General features: G+C 35.8%; 1 protein-coding gene across 1 annotated transcript in view; it reads left to right on the top strand.

Moving 5' to 3' along the window:
* The window catches only part of KCNH7 (potassium voltage-gated channel subfamily H member 7), a 389,771-nt gene that overhangs the window by 246,419 nt on the left and 126,935 nt on the right, over positions 1 to 16,417 (top strand). The window contains exon 3 of the mRNA XM_072961066.1: positions 10,175 to 10,330. Coding sequence (XP_072817167.1) covers positions 10,175 to 10,330 — 156 coding nt within the window. The remainder of the gene's footprint in view (positions 1 to 10,174; positions 10,331 to 16,417) is intronic.

Raw genomic sequence — 16,417 nt, 5'->3', positions numbered from 1 at the left:
ACATTTAGATGGAGGTTCCTATTTAGAAAAGCTAAAGGCTTAAGCTTCAGTTGATAGAATTAACCCCAGCTTTTATGACCAACATGTTTCTAGTCATGGATAAAACCATAGAGCAGAGAGAGGGTTTACCTGCCCCAAAATTCCAAACATCAGAGCTTAAAGTTACCTGAAAATTAAGCCCCATGTAATTCAGCAAGTGCTTAGGCAAGACCTTTGGTTAAATATATGGACTGGTAATTTTTATAAAAGATAAGACCCAGGGGAAGTTTAGGATAGAAGCAAGTTAGAAGCAAGATCTGGAGAGGAAATTGTAAAGTTAGAGGCCACTAGGACTAGAGAGATGAGGTGTGGGTGGGCAGTTAGATGCTCTCAAGGGCAATGGGTATTCTACAAACATTTTGTCCCCTCCCCCAATTTAAAAATATGTTTGTTCTTTCACTCAGTGACTCATTGGTGCAGAACTCAAAACTATGCTTCGATAATCTCTATGTTAATAATAGCTGGTGCTTTTTTCAATATACAAAGCAACATTTTAAACCATTGGGAGACATTGTCTCATTTAATCCTCACAGTAGCTCCATGAAATGGGTAACATCATCCCAATTTTACAGACAAGAAAACTGAGTCTCAGCACAGTTGAGTAACTTATTCTAAGATCAAACGCTGCAAAGTGGCAGATCTAGGAATTAACTCCTGACCATCTGATGCAGAGGCTTTATGCTTAACTACTACACGACACATTGTCTCATGGACACAGAAAGTACCTCCTACCCCTCAGACAGGCACATTTCTGTGCATATCAATCAGATCATCTTCATCCGTCATCTTTCTCTCTGGTCTCTTGGACCATGGCAGTCACTACTCTGTTACCTTGGAAAGTTACTAGGCTAGGCTGAATCCACAAAGGCAACAGGAAGTGTGGTCTGGGTGAATTTTAAGTAGAACATCTATCTTGCTGTGCAACTGTATTTGGAAAAATACATCCAGAGCAAGATGGACCACTGCAAAGCAAGCCCTCCACAAGGCTCTGCTGCAGGCCCGTGCCTCCGGCAGCCTTTGGGAGTGGGGAACAGCTGTAGTAGCCATGTGCCCCAAAGCCTGGGGTCAAAGCCCCACTAACACTGCCAATGGGAAGGATAAGCCTTGTTTTCACTAGTTTCCAGGACGGGACATCCTTCTGCTCCCTCTGCTATTCTGTAAAAATAGCCTAAGCATCTAAAAAAAGCATGAAAATCCCAAGTTATAATGGTCAAACAGGATAGAAATTTTTGTGAAGAGAGAAGAGAGTAAGTTACCTTAAGAAATAACTTCAGTTTCACCTTTTTTTGCTTCTGTCAGTTCTGTCCCAGACAGGCCTGCAGAGCCTAATTTTAACCCCGTTGAGGTCTGTGCAAACACAATGAGACCAAAGAGTGTAAAATTCCTTTCAACAACCACAAATACACCATGCACAGAGCACACCAGGCATATGGCCATGTACAGCCTTCGTCAGCAACGACATCCTCATGGTGGTGCCTGGCCTCAGAATTCTAGTTGTGTTTGACCTTGACAGTAGTGTGGACATCCCATGGTGACGTGCAGATTTGCTCAGGTGCTCAGTCAGTCCAATCGGGCCCATGTTAATGCACTTTTATTGAATAAATGGCAGTTCAATGGGGTCAGCTTGCTTTAGGCACATCAAAATCTTGGTACCATGAATATATCTTATGAAAAAAAAATTTTGAACCAACTAAACAGATGTTTACTTGGCTATAAAAACCATGGAGTCTTTAAAAAATTGTCATAAACATTCTCCCAAAGTTCCTGATGACAAATGTAGACTTGGTGCCTGGATACTGAGTGCAGCACTGTAAGTCGGCCTCAGCTTGTTCTAACACTCATATGTCCTGATACACTAATTCAATACAAAAGCTCAAAAATTAAATGGGAACCAGGACTGGGAAGTGGTCACTAATAATAGTACATCTTAAGAGACAACCTGATTTATGAGTCAGACGAGGCATAACAGTTTTTCCTCCTTATTTCATTTCCCAAATAATTCCATAGTGGTTTATCAAGTAGAGAAAGACAGTTGAACTGGCTTTTTTCAATAATCAAGTTTACAAGTGTGACAAGAACCTAACACTTGAGCATGAATGTGAACAGGGACTGTATTGGTGGAAAGGAGTGAGAGTCAACAAATAATTATAAGTTCACATATGAGCACATTTTGAAAATGAAGAGGAGATACTCCTAAGGGTACAGAGTGAAACTATTTCCTTGCAGATGTCAGCAATATCTCATGCAATATCTGGTGCAGAAGAGGAATAGGTTATTGAATGAGGGCTTTTGGGCATTGAAACCTGGTCTCTGTCAAATAGTGTGAACTGAACCTAGTTTGTGAAATGCTTTATCCTATTTCATTTAGTGGTAACCTTCTAGCTTATGGGAAAAGTATTGCTGCAATTTATGTGATCAAATATAACAGTGCTGTTTTAGTTGGGTTTCTGAGAGCTCAGATCAGGACCAACACCAAGCAAAATATATTGAATAGGTGACACTGGCCTTTAACATTCTCTTTCCTCTCCAGCTTCAGCCCCTTGTTCCCTGTACTTCCTCCCTCTCCGATAAGCATCTAGGTGACCTATGATATTTACTTTCCTCCCTCTCAGGAGGATGTCTTTAAAACAGGGAGGGAGCTAACACAATTCAGTGTTTTCCAGTGGCATTGTAAGGAGTTGGATGTTATTGCAAATTTCTCTCAAATTGATTTGGGAAGAGCTGCATTAAACAAAGTAAATATATACTCGTTTTTACAGAACTTCTCAAAACTTCTAATACAATAATGCGCACTGAGCATCTTCTAGGGGAGTACATTTCCCAAACTGTATCACTTACAAAAAGCCCTTTCCAGGAACATGTTAACTGATAGTAACATCCCACCATTTGGGGAGCACTGATGTAGCAGAAAAGAGTGAGAGCAGGAAAGTCTGAGTTCAAAGCCTGCTTCTACTACTTACTTGAGAAACTTCTCTGAGACAAAGTTTTCTTATGAGAAACACATGCCAGTCACATAGAAGACATTCAAAAAATAGTAGCCATGATTGAATTATATAACTGTTAATAGTAGTAAAGATAATATATATGGATTGAGGGAGCAGAGTGGCGCACCTTTATTCTTAGGAAGCCCGGTGCTGATTTAAAAAAAGGGGGGGGGGGGATGGACAGTGACCATGAGGCAGAATAGAGCTGGATAGATTCAAATGTAATGTGGGGCTGGGGAAGGCTGGACTAGTAGATGGTGCCTTCATGCCTCCCAGGTGGCAGCGGAAGGGAATCTGCCCCAGCCAGGAGGGCTGCAGAAATGTGCAAGAAATCTGAGAGAAAGAAGTGGGAAGAGTTTTAGTTCTCAGGCTATTGCTTATGAAAACAAAAATTTCTTAGATTTTACCTGAGTTAAAAATCACGGAATTCAGGGTCTTGGCGTGAAGAAAAAATTGGAACCAAGCATTCTGCCCCAGTCACGCAAGGGGGAAGAAGTGCCCCCAAGTCAAGGGCAAGGAGAGACTGTGCATGGCTTACTTTTCATCTGCACGTCATCATCAAACTTCTGTGAAGATGCAAATGGATTAAGGCACATAAAGTCATCAGAACAGTGGCTGGCACCCAATAGATGTTAGCGGATATTACTACCTTTCTTCCTAAAATGTGCTTTCAAATACTGATCATGATTCTCCTAGAGTAAATCCAGGAATAAAGATTGTTTCACACATGCCTACTGTACATCAAATTCCACTCACTGTGGAGCGTGCCAAAAAAGGCAGAGTTCTGCTCTTGCAAAAGTTACCTAGTATATAGTATACTTTTTACAGGCAATAAGAAGGAACTATATATTCTATTTATTCTTGTTGATGTGCTATTTATAAGTTATTAAGTAGTCTTTCTAAATATGCCTTCTTTCTCTTCAGATAGCTCCTATACTTTTTGAAATTACTTCTCTAACACATCACTAGGACCTAAAACAGCCCATGTCCTCAGTTTATACACTAAAATACTTCTTCTGAAGATACCTTCATGCTTGAAACTGTATCTCCATCACCAAAAGCTGAATTTCAAGAACAGAGAAAGCCATCAGGTCATGACCTCCTCCACAAACCTCAAGCACCACTTCCCAGTTCACACTCTGAGCTCTAGTAAACTAGTAGGCTATTTAAACCAAGTTTCTTAACAAACTAACATAAAATGTTTCCTGTGTCCATGTGCTTCCAGCAGCCAGAGCCTCTCACTTCCTTTCTCAGTCCCTCCAATGGCTTCACATTGTCCACCCAAGTCTGCAATGCCCACAAGGTCCTGCTTCCTCTGCCACCCTCCACGCCCACCCCACTCCCCTGTACTGGTACCTCTCTGACCTGGATCTCTTGCCACTTTCCTCTCGGCTTAATCTGCCCTGACATGCTGCACCCTCCAGGCATCTTAGCTCAGGCTGCCATCACAAAGTACCACAGACCAGGTGGCTTAAATAATAGAAAATTATTTTCTCACAGTTCTGGAGGGTTGAAGGCCAAGATTAAGGTGCTCACAGGGTTGGTTTGTGATAAGATCTCTCTTCTTGGCTTGCAGACAGCTGCCTTCTCGTTGGGTCCTCGCTTGGCCTTTCTTCTGTGTGTGCAGACTCTTGTATCTTTCCTTCTTTTAGAAGAACATTAGTGCTACTGGATGAGGCCCCTAGCCTTATGTCCTCCTTTAACCTTAGCTTCTTCCTCATAGACCCCATCTCCAAATACAGTCACACTGGGGGTTAGGACTTGAATATGAATTCTAGAGAACCTAATTGTGCCCATAACAGGGCCTTGGCATGTGTTGTTAGCTCTTTCCCCAGATATCCCCATGACTCATTTCTCATCTTCCTCAATTCTTTACTCAACAGTGGTCTTCTCAGAGAGGCCTTTCTCACTCTACCTAAAAGTTACAAACTTTTCCTTACTTCTTTCTTTATTTTCTCTAGATACTATACGTCACTATTTAATCTACTATGTGTTTTACTTAATTCTGTCTCCTCCACCTCCACTAGGTTTTAAGCTGCACAGTAGCAAAGATATGAGTCTATTTTTGTTCCCTGCTTCACCCCTAGTACTTAGAATAGTGCCTGGTACATGGTGGCTTTTGAATAATCAGTTGTTAAAGTGAAATTGTTTTTAATTGTGCATGGGCTTCTTCTCCATGGGATATCCTTCTTCTTCAAGTTTGTTTCTGCTCAGCCTTATAAACTGAAGCCCAGCATTTCCTGGGTTTTTATGACAGTAACACTTCAGGCATATCTGGTTTCTATACCTGCCATGTTATATCAAAATGTTCCATTTCCGTGAGCTACCCTATATTGAGTGTTTACTTTGTGCTAGAACTGTACTGTAAATGCACCCTCTCATTTACTGCAAACTTTAAAGGATAAATAATATTGTCCCAATTTTACAGGAAAAAAGTCAGAACACAGAGAAGCTAAGTAACTTGTCAAGCTTAGAATCCAAGTGTCTCTCTAACTTGAAAGTCCATCTTCTTAAGATCCACCACAGTCACAAATACTGCTCTGGGCTCAAGGGTCACATCCTGTGAACAGCTTTCCATGAAGCTTTCTCACTTTAAGGGAGAAGTAAAAGGATTCATTATTAATTCAGCAAAGTTATTGATTTCCCACTATGTGTTGAAGCCTACGTGCATAGATTGATAATACTTGTCTTTGGAGGGCTTATAGTCTAGTAATAAATGTGTTGTAAAATGCAGTATTTTCACTGCTCTGTTATTCTGCAAACCTTGGGATGAAGTTTGAGAGTAAATTATGAGTGAAGATGAGGTCTCTGCTGTGTTTACTGTTCTTAACAGGAGTAAAGTAACATCTGTTAAAAAATAACCAAATGTCTAAACAATGTCAGATAAACTTACTAATCATAGAAATGTCTTCTAGTCTTGTTCCAAGACTCTGTAATGATCCTCTCCTGTTCTTTAGGTCATAACTTGTCCAACAGTGATACTGATATCAAAGCAGTGACTTACATGGTGTGAACTAAAGGATTTCTGAGAGGTCTTATCCACACAACCAAAATATTTTTTCTAGACAAAGGCAGCATTAGAGCTCATCTTGGCATAATTGTTGTTTTTCACTACTCCCCTTAAAAATTTTTTCTTGAAAGTGATCATCCATTATGTCATCAATAGTTCCATGAGAAATTCATATTTCTCATGATGGTCCTCACTGATAGGAGGAAGTTCATAATAATTTCATATCAGAGGCTTGGAGAGAGCAGAGGAAGATGAAAGAGGTTCTGAAAATAAGAACTAAAAGAAGATATTACGTATAGAAAAGCCAAAGAGAAATTTTGCTTGTTTCTCACTTGTGCCTCCACTTGGCTATATCTTAAGTCATTAGTGACTGGGTATCTTTCTCCAAGAGTTTGACAGTCCCCTTTGCTTTTCTAATAGGCTCTTCAATTCAAGACAAACAATGCTGCCTCTTTGATAAGGCCTTTGTATTCCTACCTTGCTATGTTTTGTATCTCCTGTGAGGCAGGTCTCTAGTGGTATTTTTAATCTTCAAAGAGCCTTCCCCAGTCTACTGGAAAGAAAGGAATTAAGAACTCTGAGACATTCACTAAACCAGTCAGCTCAGAGAAGAATAATCTTCACTTGGTGTCTCTAAACACAAAGAGCATAGCTTGCATTTCCAAGAATGGTAAAGAGTTGGAGGAAATTACATAGAGAGACTTGAGGGTTAACTTGCCCCTCTGGAGACCCTCTAACAAGAAGCAAAAATAATAAACTCATATTATTGAGTTTTGCTCCATGCCAGGTACTGTTCTAAGAGCTTTACACACGTCTGAGTTCTGCTGAACAGTGGGAGGCTCGGACTGTGAACAAAATGCAGCTTACTTTTATTTTTCATCATCTCATTAAACTGTATTCACCAGAGTGATCAACCACTGACTTTGGATGGTGATTTAGCAGAGGCTTCCCTTATTAGGTCACTCCCAGATAATAAAGCCTTCCGGTTACTTTCTGTTGTGAAAACAGAAAGTTCAGTCCCAGTTCTGAGATTACAATTCCCAACCTGCATCAGGTCAGAATGCAATGGGAAGCCAGTTTCAGCCTCCTACCCTTTATCCTTTGCCCACACTCTACAAGGTAGCTCCTACACCTCCTTTGACCTTATCTACTGTCCAGCCCTGTCCTAGGCAACCACCAGCACACTGCATTAGTCACGCTGGCTTCCATGCTGTTCCTTGAGCTTACAACCATGCTTTGTCCTAAAGGTGTTTCACAGGCAGTTTTCTCTGCCAGGTTACCTTTCATCCAAAGAGCCAAGGAGCTCACTTCACCGCTCTTGAATGTCTTTGCTTACATGTCATTCTATAGGAGAAGCGTTCCCTTACCAGTGTTATTATTTATCACCTTACTCTGCATTTTTCTTCATTGTACTTATTTTTACTTGATATATTAGAGACTTATGTGTCTATTAATTATGTCTCCCCCAGTGGGATGTAAGTTTCCTAAGCTCAGGACCTTGATTTGTTTTTTCACTGCTGTCCTTCTCATTACCATCTGAGAACTCAGAGCAGTGCTTGGCCCACTATTAGGTGCTCAATATACATTTTTTGGCTTCAGGGGAAGGATACCCCATGATTACAAACAGTAGATAAAACATCTTTAAAGCAGATCTAAAGGGGGGAGTCTTGGTATTTTATTTTAAAATAAAGCTCAGAGTTTATTAATAAAGGAGTAATGATTCCGATTACCCTGTTTGCTTGCTCTGTGGCTACAGTTAAACATTAACATTCTAGACATTTCATTAAAATGAGCACTGTTCCTTCTAAACAGCCTTTCCCACTTTGAAAATGTTTTCACTCAAGAGACAAAACATGGAAATGAACCTGAGTCTAACTAATATTAGTATAATTGCATGTATAATTTATAATTATTGGGTAATGTTATTGCAAATAAGCTGCTGCTTAGAAAAACATTATTAATTTCATTTGAATACAAGATACATTTTAACAAGGCCTGAACTTTTTATTTCTATTTTTTTAGTTCTCTTATTTACCCATCATGAAATGTGTCTGTGTTTGTCTTCATTGTTAGATTACTGTTCGCTAGGTTATGCTTCCATTTCTCTTGCTTTCACTGTTGCATTCAAGAAAAATATTTAGGAGCACACAGCAATGACTTCTTAGGGCAATGTTACTTTACAAAAGTAGTATCTTAGCAGAACTTGGAGTTTGTAGTATCGTGCAAGCTAAAATGTTTTTCCACTATAAAATATATTTGATTCTTCTCCTCTTCTAAATTCCATTTCAATATCTGCTTTCCAGGAGTCTATGAAAGATTTATGGAGATATTAAATCCAAAAACTAAAAGAGAAAAAAATGTAAATGTGAGTCTTCAGTTGACTTTAGAGGAGATATATTGCTTAATAGAAACATGCAGGAAACAATGAGAGTGGGCAGTAAATCTCAGGTTAATTACACTTACTTATGTGCTATGCAGCCAATGCATATAGCTGAACTTTTTTTTCTAAAGCACTATAATTTTATAATTTTTTTGCACTGGACAGTAAATGTACAACATAAATATTGAAAGATCGGATTTTTCCCCTTCTAACTGAAAGTGAAATTACTTTGCTCTCTATTACAAACCTATTAGATCTCTATCTCTATTTCTTTTATTTATTGATTTCTCAAAAATCTGTGCTTTTTGTTTTATTGTACCATCAGCATGTTGAAAGATTTGAAACTGCTAAGTAACAAATCTGTGAATTCACAGTGATATTCTAAATGATCCAGGAAATGTCATTTTAAGTGATGAAATCAATAGTATTTTGGTTCATTAGCGAAATACATAATGGCTATTTCTAGCATCTCCTCAGATTCTCTGTTTAACCATTTTGTATTGTGATGCCTAGCCTGAAGCAATTCTATTTTTAGTTCTAATGGAACCGTCTTAAATTGTTTATTTTCTGTTTACTAAAGTCATCCTATTAGTTACCATGGAAACTATGACAAGTGCTCTAGCTAACTATTTTATTAAATGAATTGAACACATACCTGAAGACTGTGAAGGTGCAGCATGTCATTCTTAAAACATACTTTCCAACATCTGTGAAACTTCGGCTACCTCTATAGAAACAATGAAATTGGTTATAAATAAGATTTTTACATTTCAAATTTGGGAGGCTTATCCACATTTGAAACTCTGCATCACAACTAGCACATAGGCATCCCCAACTTACGAAGAGTTTATGTTCTAAAAGCGTATTTGTAAACCCATTCCTTGGAAATTGGAACACAGTAACCCATAGAAACAATTTCATAAATAATAATTAGATCTCCAAGGCCACTCTCTAAAGCCCTTCAACCTGTGATGTCTCAGCGTATAGCAGTATTAACAATAGTCTTGGTTTTCAGCTTTGACAGCAGGAGCCAAGTTGCAGGGAAGAAAAGAAACTAAAGAGTTTTCTCACGCTTTGTTTTTAATAGTCAGAGCATACATAGAACGCCATTTTGGAATGCTAGCGTCCACAGTCCTTTGTGGATGTTGAGGTTCCCAGTGGCCCTGTCCCCAGCTTCTTGGGGTCCTCTTGTTACCGACCCTCTCTAGTTGGTGTCCAGCAAGGACCCTCATGCCCCATGTCATTCAAGCCAATAGAACGAGACTGAATTCGGTTCAGAAGCAAAGGAAAGCTTATTTGATCAAAAATGGAAAGATGTGAGCTGTGTCTAGAGTCCACACTCTTCCCGCAAAGGCTGTGGGCAGGGCCGCTTTATAGGGTTCTCCTCAGTGGGGAAGGGGGCAGAGTTCTGGCCAGTGGGACCTGGCTACAGCTGCTCATGGTTCCAGATCTCAGTGCTGGGTGCAGCATCTCTGCACATGACCTGTCATGGCCATCTTGAATCGCAGGGCTGTGCACAGCATTTCTTTCTACAATGGGCCCCCCTCCCTAACTGGGGTGTTGGATGCAGCCACTTTGGTTTGTGAACTTTTATGTAAATATAATGTACAATAAAATATGAAATAAAAATAAAATTTTATTTGAATTTCAATAATCATTTAAGATACAAAATTCTATAAGGCTTTATTAGAATTTTAATATTACTGACACTTTGAAATGAATTCATATTTTTGACCTAACACTCAGTTTTCATCTCCTTAGGGTCCACTTTTATTTGTAACACCCACATAATTCCAGTGAAAAACCAAGAAGGCGTGGCTATGATGTTCATCATTAATTTTGAATATGTGACGGATGAAGAAAATGCTGCTTCCCCAGAGAGGGTAAACCCAATATTACCAGTCAAAACTGTAAACCGTAAGTAAAAGGCAACATGTACAAAATGCTCTTGATATTCTGCTCCTGTAGTCATTTTAATACATGCTTCATTTAGATTCAGTTCTCAAAATATGTTTGCATGTTAAGCAAAGTAATTGAATATATATAAAAAAAGCCATAGCTGACATTACTACCCATCAGTGCCTTATAGAAGTGATCAGCTGCCTTCAAAGTTGTTTGAAACCATAACTAATTCAATCAGTCCCCTACTCATGGCCATTTAGGTTGTTCATAAATTTTGGCTACTACAAATAATACCAGAGTGAATTGCACATAAGTATTTTCATACTTGTATATATACATTCTTGGATGAAAGTATCTTCAGGGTAAGCTTCTATAAGTGGTATTCCTGGATCAAAGGGTAAATGAATATATAATATTTTTAGATACTGCCAAACTCCCCTCCTTTGATTTGAACCACTTTACACTACCACCTAATCTAATCAGGTTTAATGTATTAGACTATGCTAACAGAGTGAGTCAGTCATCTCGAATTTTGTCAATGGTAGGTGAGAAGTAGCACTCCAAGTAGTTTTGGTTTACGTTTCTCTTATTACGAATGAGTGCTCATATGAGTGAGTGAATATATATAAATTCATATATTTAAGCACTATGGACATTTCTTTTTCTATCAGTTGTCCATTTCTTGTATACGTTTCCTTTTTTTTTTTTTTTTGGTCTTTTTCTTTTAGATTGTGGAATAAGTGGCAAATCACTTCCCCAGCAAATTGTCCTTTATCTTTTTCCTGATTTTTGTCACACAAAGCCTTTAAAAATTTTTTTATAATGTAGCTGAATTTAACAAACTTTTCCTTTGTTGATTCTGAATTTTTGCATCATAACTAGAAAAGCTTTCACCATTCCAAGGTTATGAACATAAATAAATTCACATTTTTTAGAACTTATTTTTTAGGATCTCTGATCCATTTTAAGCTTAACTTGATTTATAGTGCAAGACATAAATTTATCATTTTACCAATGGATTTTCAGCTGTTCTAACATTATTTATTAAAAAGTCTATCTTTCACTAGTAATTTGAGATGCTACCTTTATCACATACTTAACTTCCTTATGTGCTGGAATATATTCTGGACTTTCTATTCTGTTCTGTTAATCTCTGTGTCATTCAGAATCACACTGTTTTAAATATACAATTAACCTCTTATTTATGACATCCTCCTTTTAATACTAATTTTTAGAGTTCTGGGTTGCTTCTTGCTGAATATCCATATGAACTTTAGAAACTTGTCTGGATTAAGAAAAATCACTTTGGTATTTTTATTGGATTCACATTAATTTATAAATTAATTTGAAGAAAATTTACATCTTTTATGATGTTGAGTCATTCTATACAAAAATATGTATATGTATTTTCATTTTTTAAATCTAATTGTTGTGTCTTTCAGGGGTGTTTAAAATTTTTCCTAATTGTTGTTACTTTTCTACTTGGCATTTAACTTTGTTGTTGTTGCTGCTATTATAAATAGGATCTTCTCTTTTATTGTATCTTCTGATAGTTTTTAAAGCTACTGATTTCTTCTGAGTATGTTAATTTTATATTCTACTATCTTAGTGAGTTTTCTTAGTTTGCAGAGTTATACATTGACTTCCGAGTTTTTCAAGTGTTCTATCATATCAAATAGAGATTGTTTTGCATTTTCCTTTTCAATTCTTATGCATCTAATAATTTTTATCTATTTCTGATGGTTATTACCACCAACATATTATTAAAAAGAAACTGATGGTGAACATCATGATTTGTTCCTGATTTTTGTGTGGATGCCAGCAGTGTTCCCCATTAATTCAAATGATGGCATGTGGGTCAAGTGGAATGTGTTTTATAATTTTATGGAAGTTTCCATTGACTTGTATTTGTTAAGAATGGGTGTTAAAATTTGTAAATTGCCTTTTCAGCATCTATGAAAATGAACACACTATTCTGTTTCCTTATTTTTATAATAAATTTTATTAATGAAGTTAATAACACGAAATCATTCTTGCATCCTGGGAAGGAGTCACATTTGGACATAATGTGTTTTATCTTATAATTTTGGAATTTTTTCATCTAAGATTAATTTAGGATTTTGCACTAATATGCATTAGGGAAACTGATCTGTAATTTTTGAATGTGTATATGAGTTTCATGAGATATTGGTATCAATGTTATTTCTTTAGAAAACAATTTAAAGTTTCTTCTGTATTTTCTATGCTACAGAACCATTTAAATAGTTTGGGGATTATCTGGACTTTACAAGTTAAGTATGATTCCCCTGCATATTTATTTAAACCTGGTATGTATTTGTGGAGTAGCTTTTTGACAATTTTATTTTTCTCCAGAGATTGGACTATTCAAATTATCCAGCTCAACAGTATCAGTTTTGCTAAATTTCATTTCTTGAGAAATTATGTATTTCATGTAGATTTAAAACTTATTTTACTAGACTTATGCAAAGTATCTTTTATGACATTTTTACTATTTCCTCTGTTTTTATGGTTATTTCCCTTATGACATTGCTCAGTTCTTTTTTAGTTTTTGCCCCTTAACTTTTGAATTAATTAGTACTTTTCTTTCTAAGGAACTAAATTTTACTAGTTTATTAATACTGTTAGTATTCAAACTCACAAAATTTTGCTCTTATCTTTATTAATTCATTTTTTATCAGCTTACTTTGTTGCCCCTTCTCTATTGCTTTATTTTCATTCTTTCATTTTTTTGATATATGATTTTAAAGTTATATTATTTTCTCTAAGCACTATGTGAACTGGACCCTACGAATTGAGATATGTAGTATTTTCATTATCTTTTTCTAGAAAATATGCCAATTTTGTTTTCTTAGTTTTTAACTCAAGTTGTTTTATATAGAGAGTTTTTAATTTTCCAGTAAGAAAATTTTTTTATTAAATATTAGTATTTTCTAGTATTATCTTGTTTTTATTATGGTCAGAAAATGGTATCTGTATTATTTCCCTTTGGTTACTTACTAAGATTTGCCTTGTGGTTTTATTATTTGATCAGTTTTCATGAATGGTCTATATAAACATGAGAAGGTGATATTTGAGAATATTATAGTACATGAGTTGATATGTATTTTGAAATCTCTACCTTATGTTATTTAAGTCATCTATATTCCTGTTTTCTCTCCTTTAGATATGTCTTGGATTAAAATAAATGTATTAAATTCTTCTATTTTTAGAGTATTTCTATTTTTCCTTGTATCTCTTGTAATTTCTGTTTTATGAATGTTGCTGCTGTCTTATTTCACAGATACTTACATTTCATAGGTAGTCATATAAATCACTTTATATTATTACTTCTAAGTTAGCCTTGTAGAATTCTAAGGTACCTTTTTTATTTATTAACTTTACATCTAAGTTCTCCTATATCTTAAATCAAGATGCAGTTTTTTTCTTGTTCCATTTTCTTATTATATCTTTATTTTTAAAAACATTTAAAAATTTTTTTTATTTATTATTGTATTATTTAGTTATTTTATCTTGGCAGGTCGGGGGAGGTAATTAGGTTTATTTACTTTTAGAGGAGGGACTGGGGATTAGAACCCAGGACCTTGTGCATGCTAAGCATGTGCTCTACCACTTGAGCTATACCCTCCCCTTCCTTGTTATATCTTTAAACCACCTGTTAGTCTTTCTTTGTATTAGTTGTGTCTTTAAACATTGTGGAGTTAAGTTTCTTTTGTTTCTTAAAAGAAGAAATGATACTTCCCTTTTAATTTATAAGTATTTTTATTTATTGATATAACTAATAGTTTTTTTTAGTACTAACAGATTCTATGTTAGTATTTAGTATAACAGATTCTCAAAGTATTTCATTTTGTTATGTTTTCTTTGCTCTTTATTTGCTGTGTGCTTTTGGTTTCTTTTATCCTCTTTTTTGCTTTTATGTTAGTATTCAGAAACATTTGTATCTTTTCTAATATTTATCTTTATAAGAAAATTTTATGTAATGTCTTTAATTTCTCCCTTTTCCTTACTGTATTTTGATCTTTTACTATGAGCAAGAATAAAATTAGCTTGTTAATTCTTTTTCCTTCCCTTTCTACCATGTAATTTTAGTTAATAATAAATATTATCTGTCTTAATGCTTATCTTTACACTCCTATGTATGCTTAGTCTTCTACCAGTTTGTTGGTTTAAATTATATTATTTGATTCCTAGTTTTTGCCGACAAGACACTCAGTGAGCTTACTTCATATTTCTTCTTTCTCCTTCTCCTCACATTTTCTTTGGTTGTGGTATTTCTAGTCTCTCAGAGGATGTAATTTGCATACTTCTAACTTTTCTCTTGGTCTTAAATTTCTAGTGAAGTGTATTCAGTGCTCACCACTAGTCTTTTGCCGAAGTTTCCCCAAGCATAACTTCTCAGATAAAATTCATCCTCTTCAGGAAATGTTCATGGGTAAAATACTTTCAGAGTTCTCCCATGTTCAACATTATGCTCCAGTAGCCTTGACACCCAAAGGACAGTCTAGGTAGATGTAAGTATCTGGCCCACATTCTACTGCCGTGTGAAGCTTGTAGACAGTGTTCCATTCTTCTTAAATCAAATGTTAATAATGAGGAGTCTGATGACAACCTACTTGACTGTCCCATGTAAGTGATTTTGATATTTTTCCCAGAGTCCCAGAAAATTTTATAAATAAACCAATAATTGGAGACTTTGATACTCCCCTTTCAAGCCAAGGCAGAGTTTTAAAGTCTGAAATTGTCACTAGCGTACATCTACACTTGTCTATTCTAAGTCAGTTTTCCCAGGTACTTGGTGGGTCCTTTCAATATGCACATTAAATTTATCTTTTATTTCAGGAAATTTTATTGAATTACAATTTTGTGTATTTATTTTATTTATTTTGCCTTGTTTGTTTATCTTCTTCAGGGACTCACATAATATGTATGGTGGATCTTTTTTGCCTATCTTACATATCTGTCAATTTCTTTCTGGTCCTTTCTCCTCTATTTCTATTTTATTTTCTTGGCTTCTCCCATTTCTAACTTCTATTCTTGTGGGTAGCTTGTAATGTGGCCTTAATTTTTTTTAGATGATTTTTTTCTTTTTCTTTATTCAGTTTATTACCTGTATTTTTTCAGTTCTTGTTTGCATTTTCTTTTTATTTGTCCAGTTTTTATTCTTTGTTTTTGAATTCCTCATTTATAATCTCATTTCATACTCATAATTACTAGTTTAAATTTTTAAACTTATTTTGGCATGTTATGTATCTATTCTGTTTCATAACTAGATATTTAGCATACTTTCCTCTGCAAAGTATGTTTTTATTCCCATTTTCTTTTTTCTTTTATGATATCTTTGTACAAATGTTAGAGTTCTCTTGTTTATGTCCATTCATGAAGGACTTTTTGGGACCAGCACTAGCAAGAAATATGGTGAGGGGCAAAGGGTATAGGTCTTGTTTTAGTACTTTTTTCAGTATTTCAATTCAAAGGTTCATTCATACATTGCAAGGAGTTTGTAACTACAAGGGGTTTGGCGGGAGAAAGGTTGCTTATTATTTAAAATATATGGCACTCCCTGTTTTTGTTTCTGTTTGTTTGTTTGTTTGATTTTGTCTTTTAATTCTTCTATTCCCTCTTATGTTAATAAGAAGAACTTACATTCATCCACTTCTTATTTCCCAGCCTCCCAGGGACAAATCCACCTGTGAAGATCCCTCTACTATTTCTGCAAGAAATAGTGCTTTTCACTTTTCTAGCACTTTCTATTGTCTCTCAAGTAATCAGTGCTTTGTTCATTAAGGTCACAGAACTCATTTCAGTATTTCTTCCTCATTGTGAAATCCTCTTCTTCTCAGGGTAAACCCTATTTGTATGTGTCTCATCACTCTAAGGAGTCTTTTGTACCCCACCTTTTTCCACTTAGTTTCTACCTGACTATTTCAGTGTGCTCTTCTTAGCTAATTCTGCCTGTCTTGGGCATTTATTTTCCTGACTACGTGTAAATTTAAGTTTGTAATGTCCCTTTCTCTAATTACTCTTTAGGCATGTTTATGGGTGTTTTTAGTTGCTTCCCTTATTGATCTCTATGGTTTTTAG

This window comes from Vicugna pacos, chromosome 5, assembly GCF_048564905.1.
Source record: "Vicugna pacos chromosome 5, VicPac4, whole genome shotgun sequence".
Taxonomy (NCBI): Eukaryota; Metazoa; Chordata; class Mammalia; order Artiodactyla; family Camelidae; genus Vicugna; species Vicugna pacos.
Note: the sequence above shows the minus strand (reverse complement) of the source record. Positions and strands in the feature narration are given on the sequence as shown.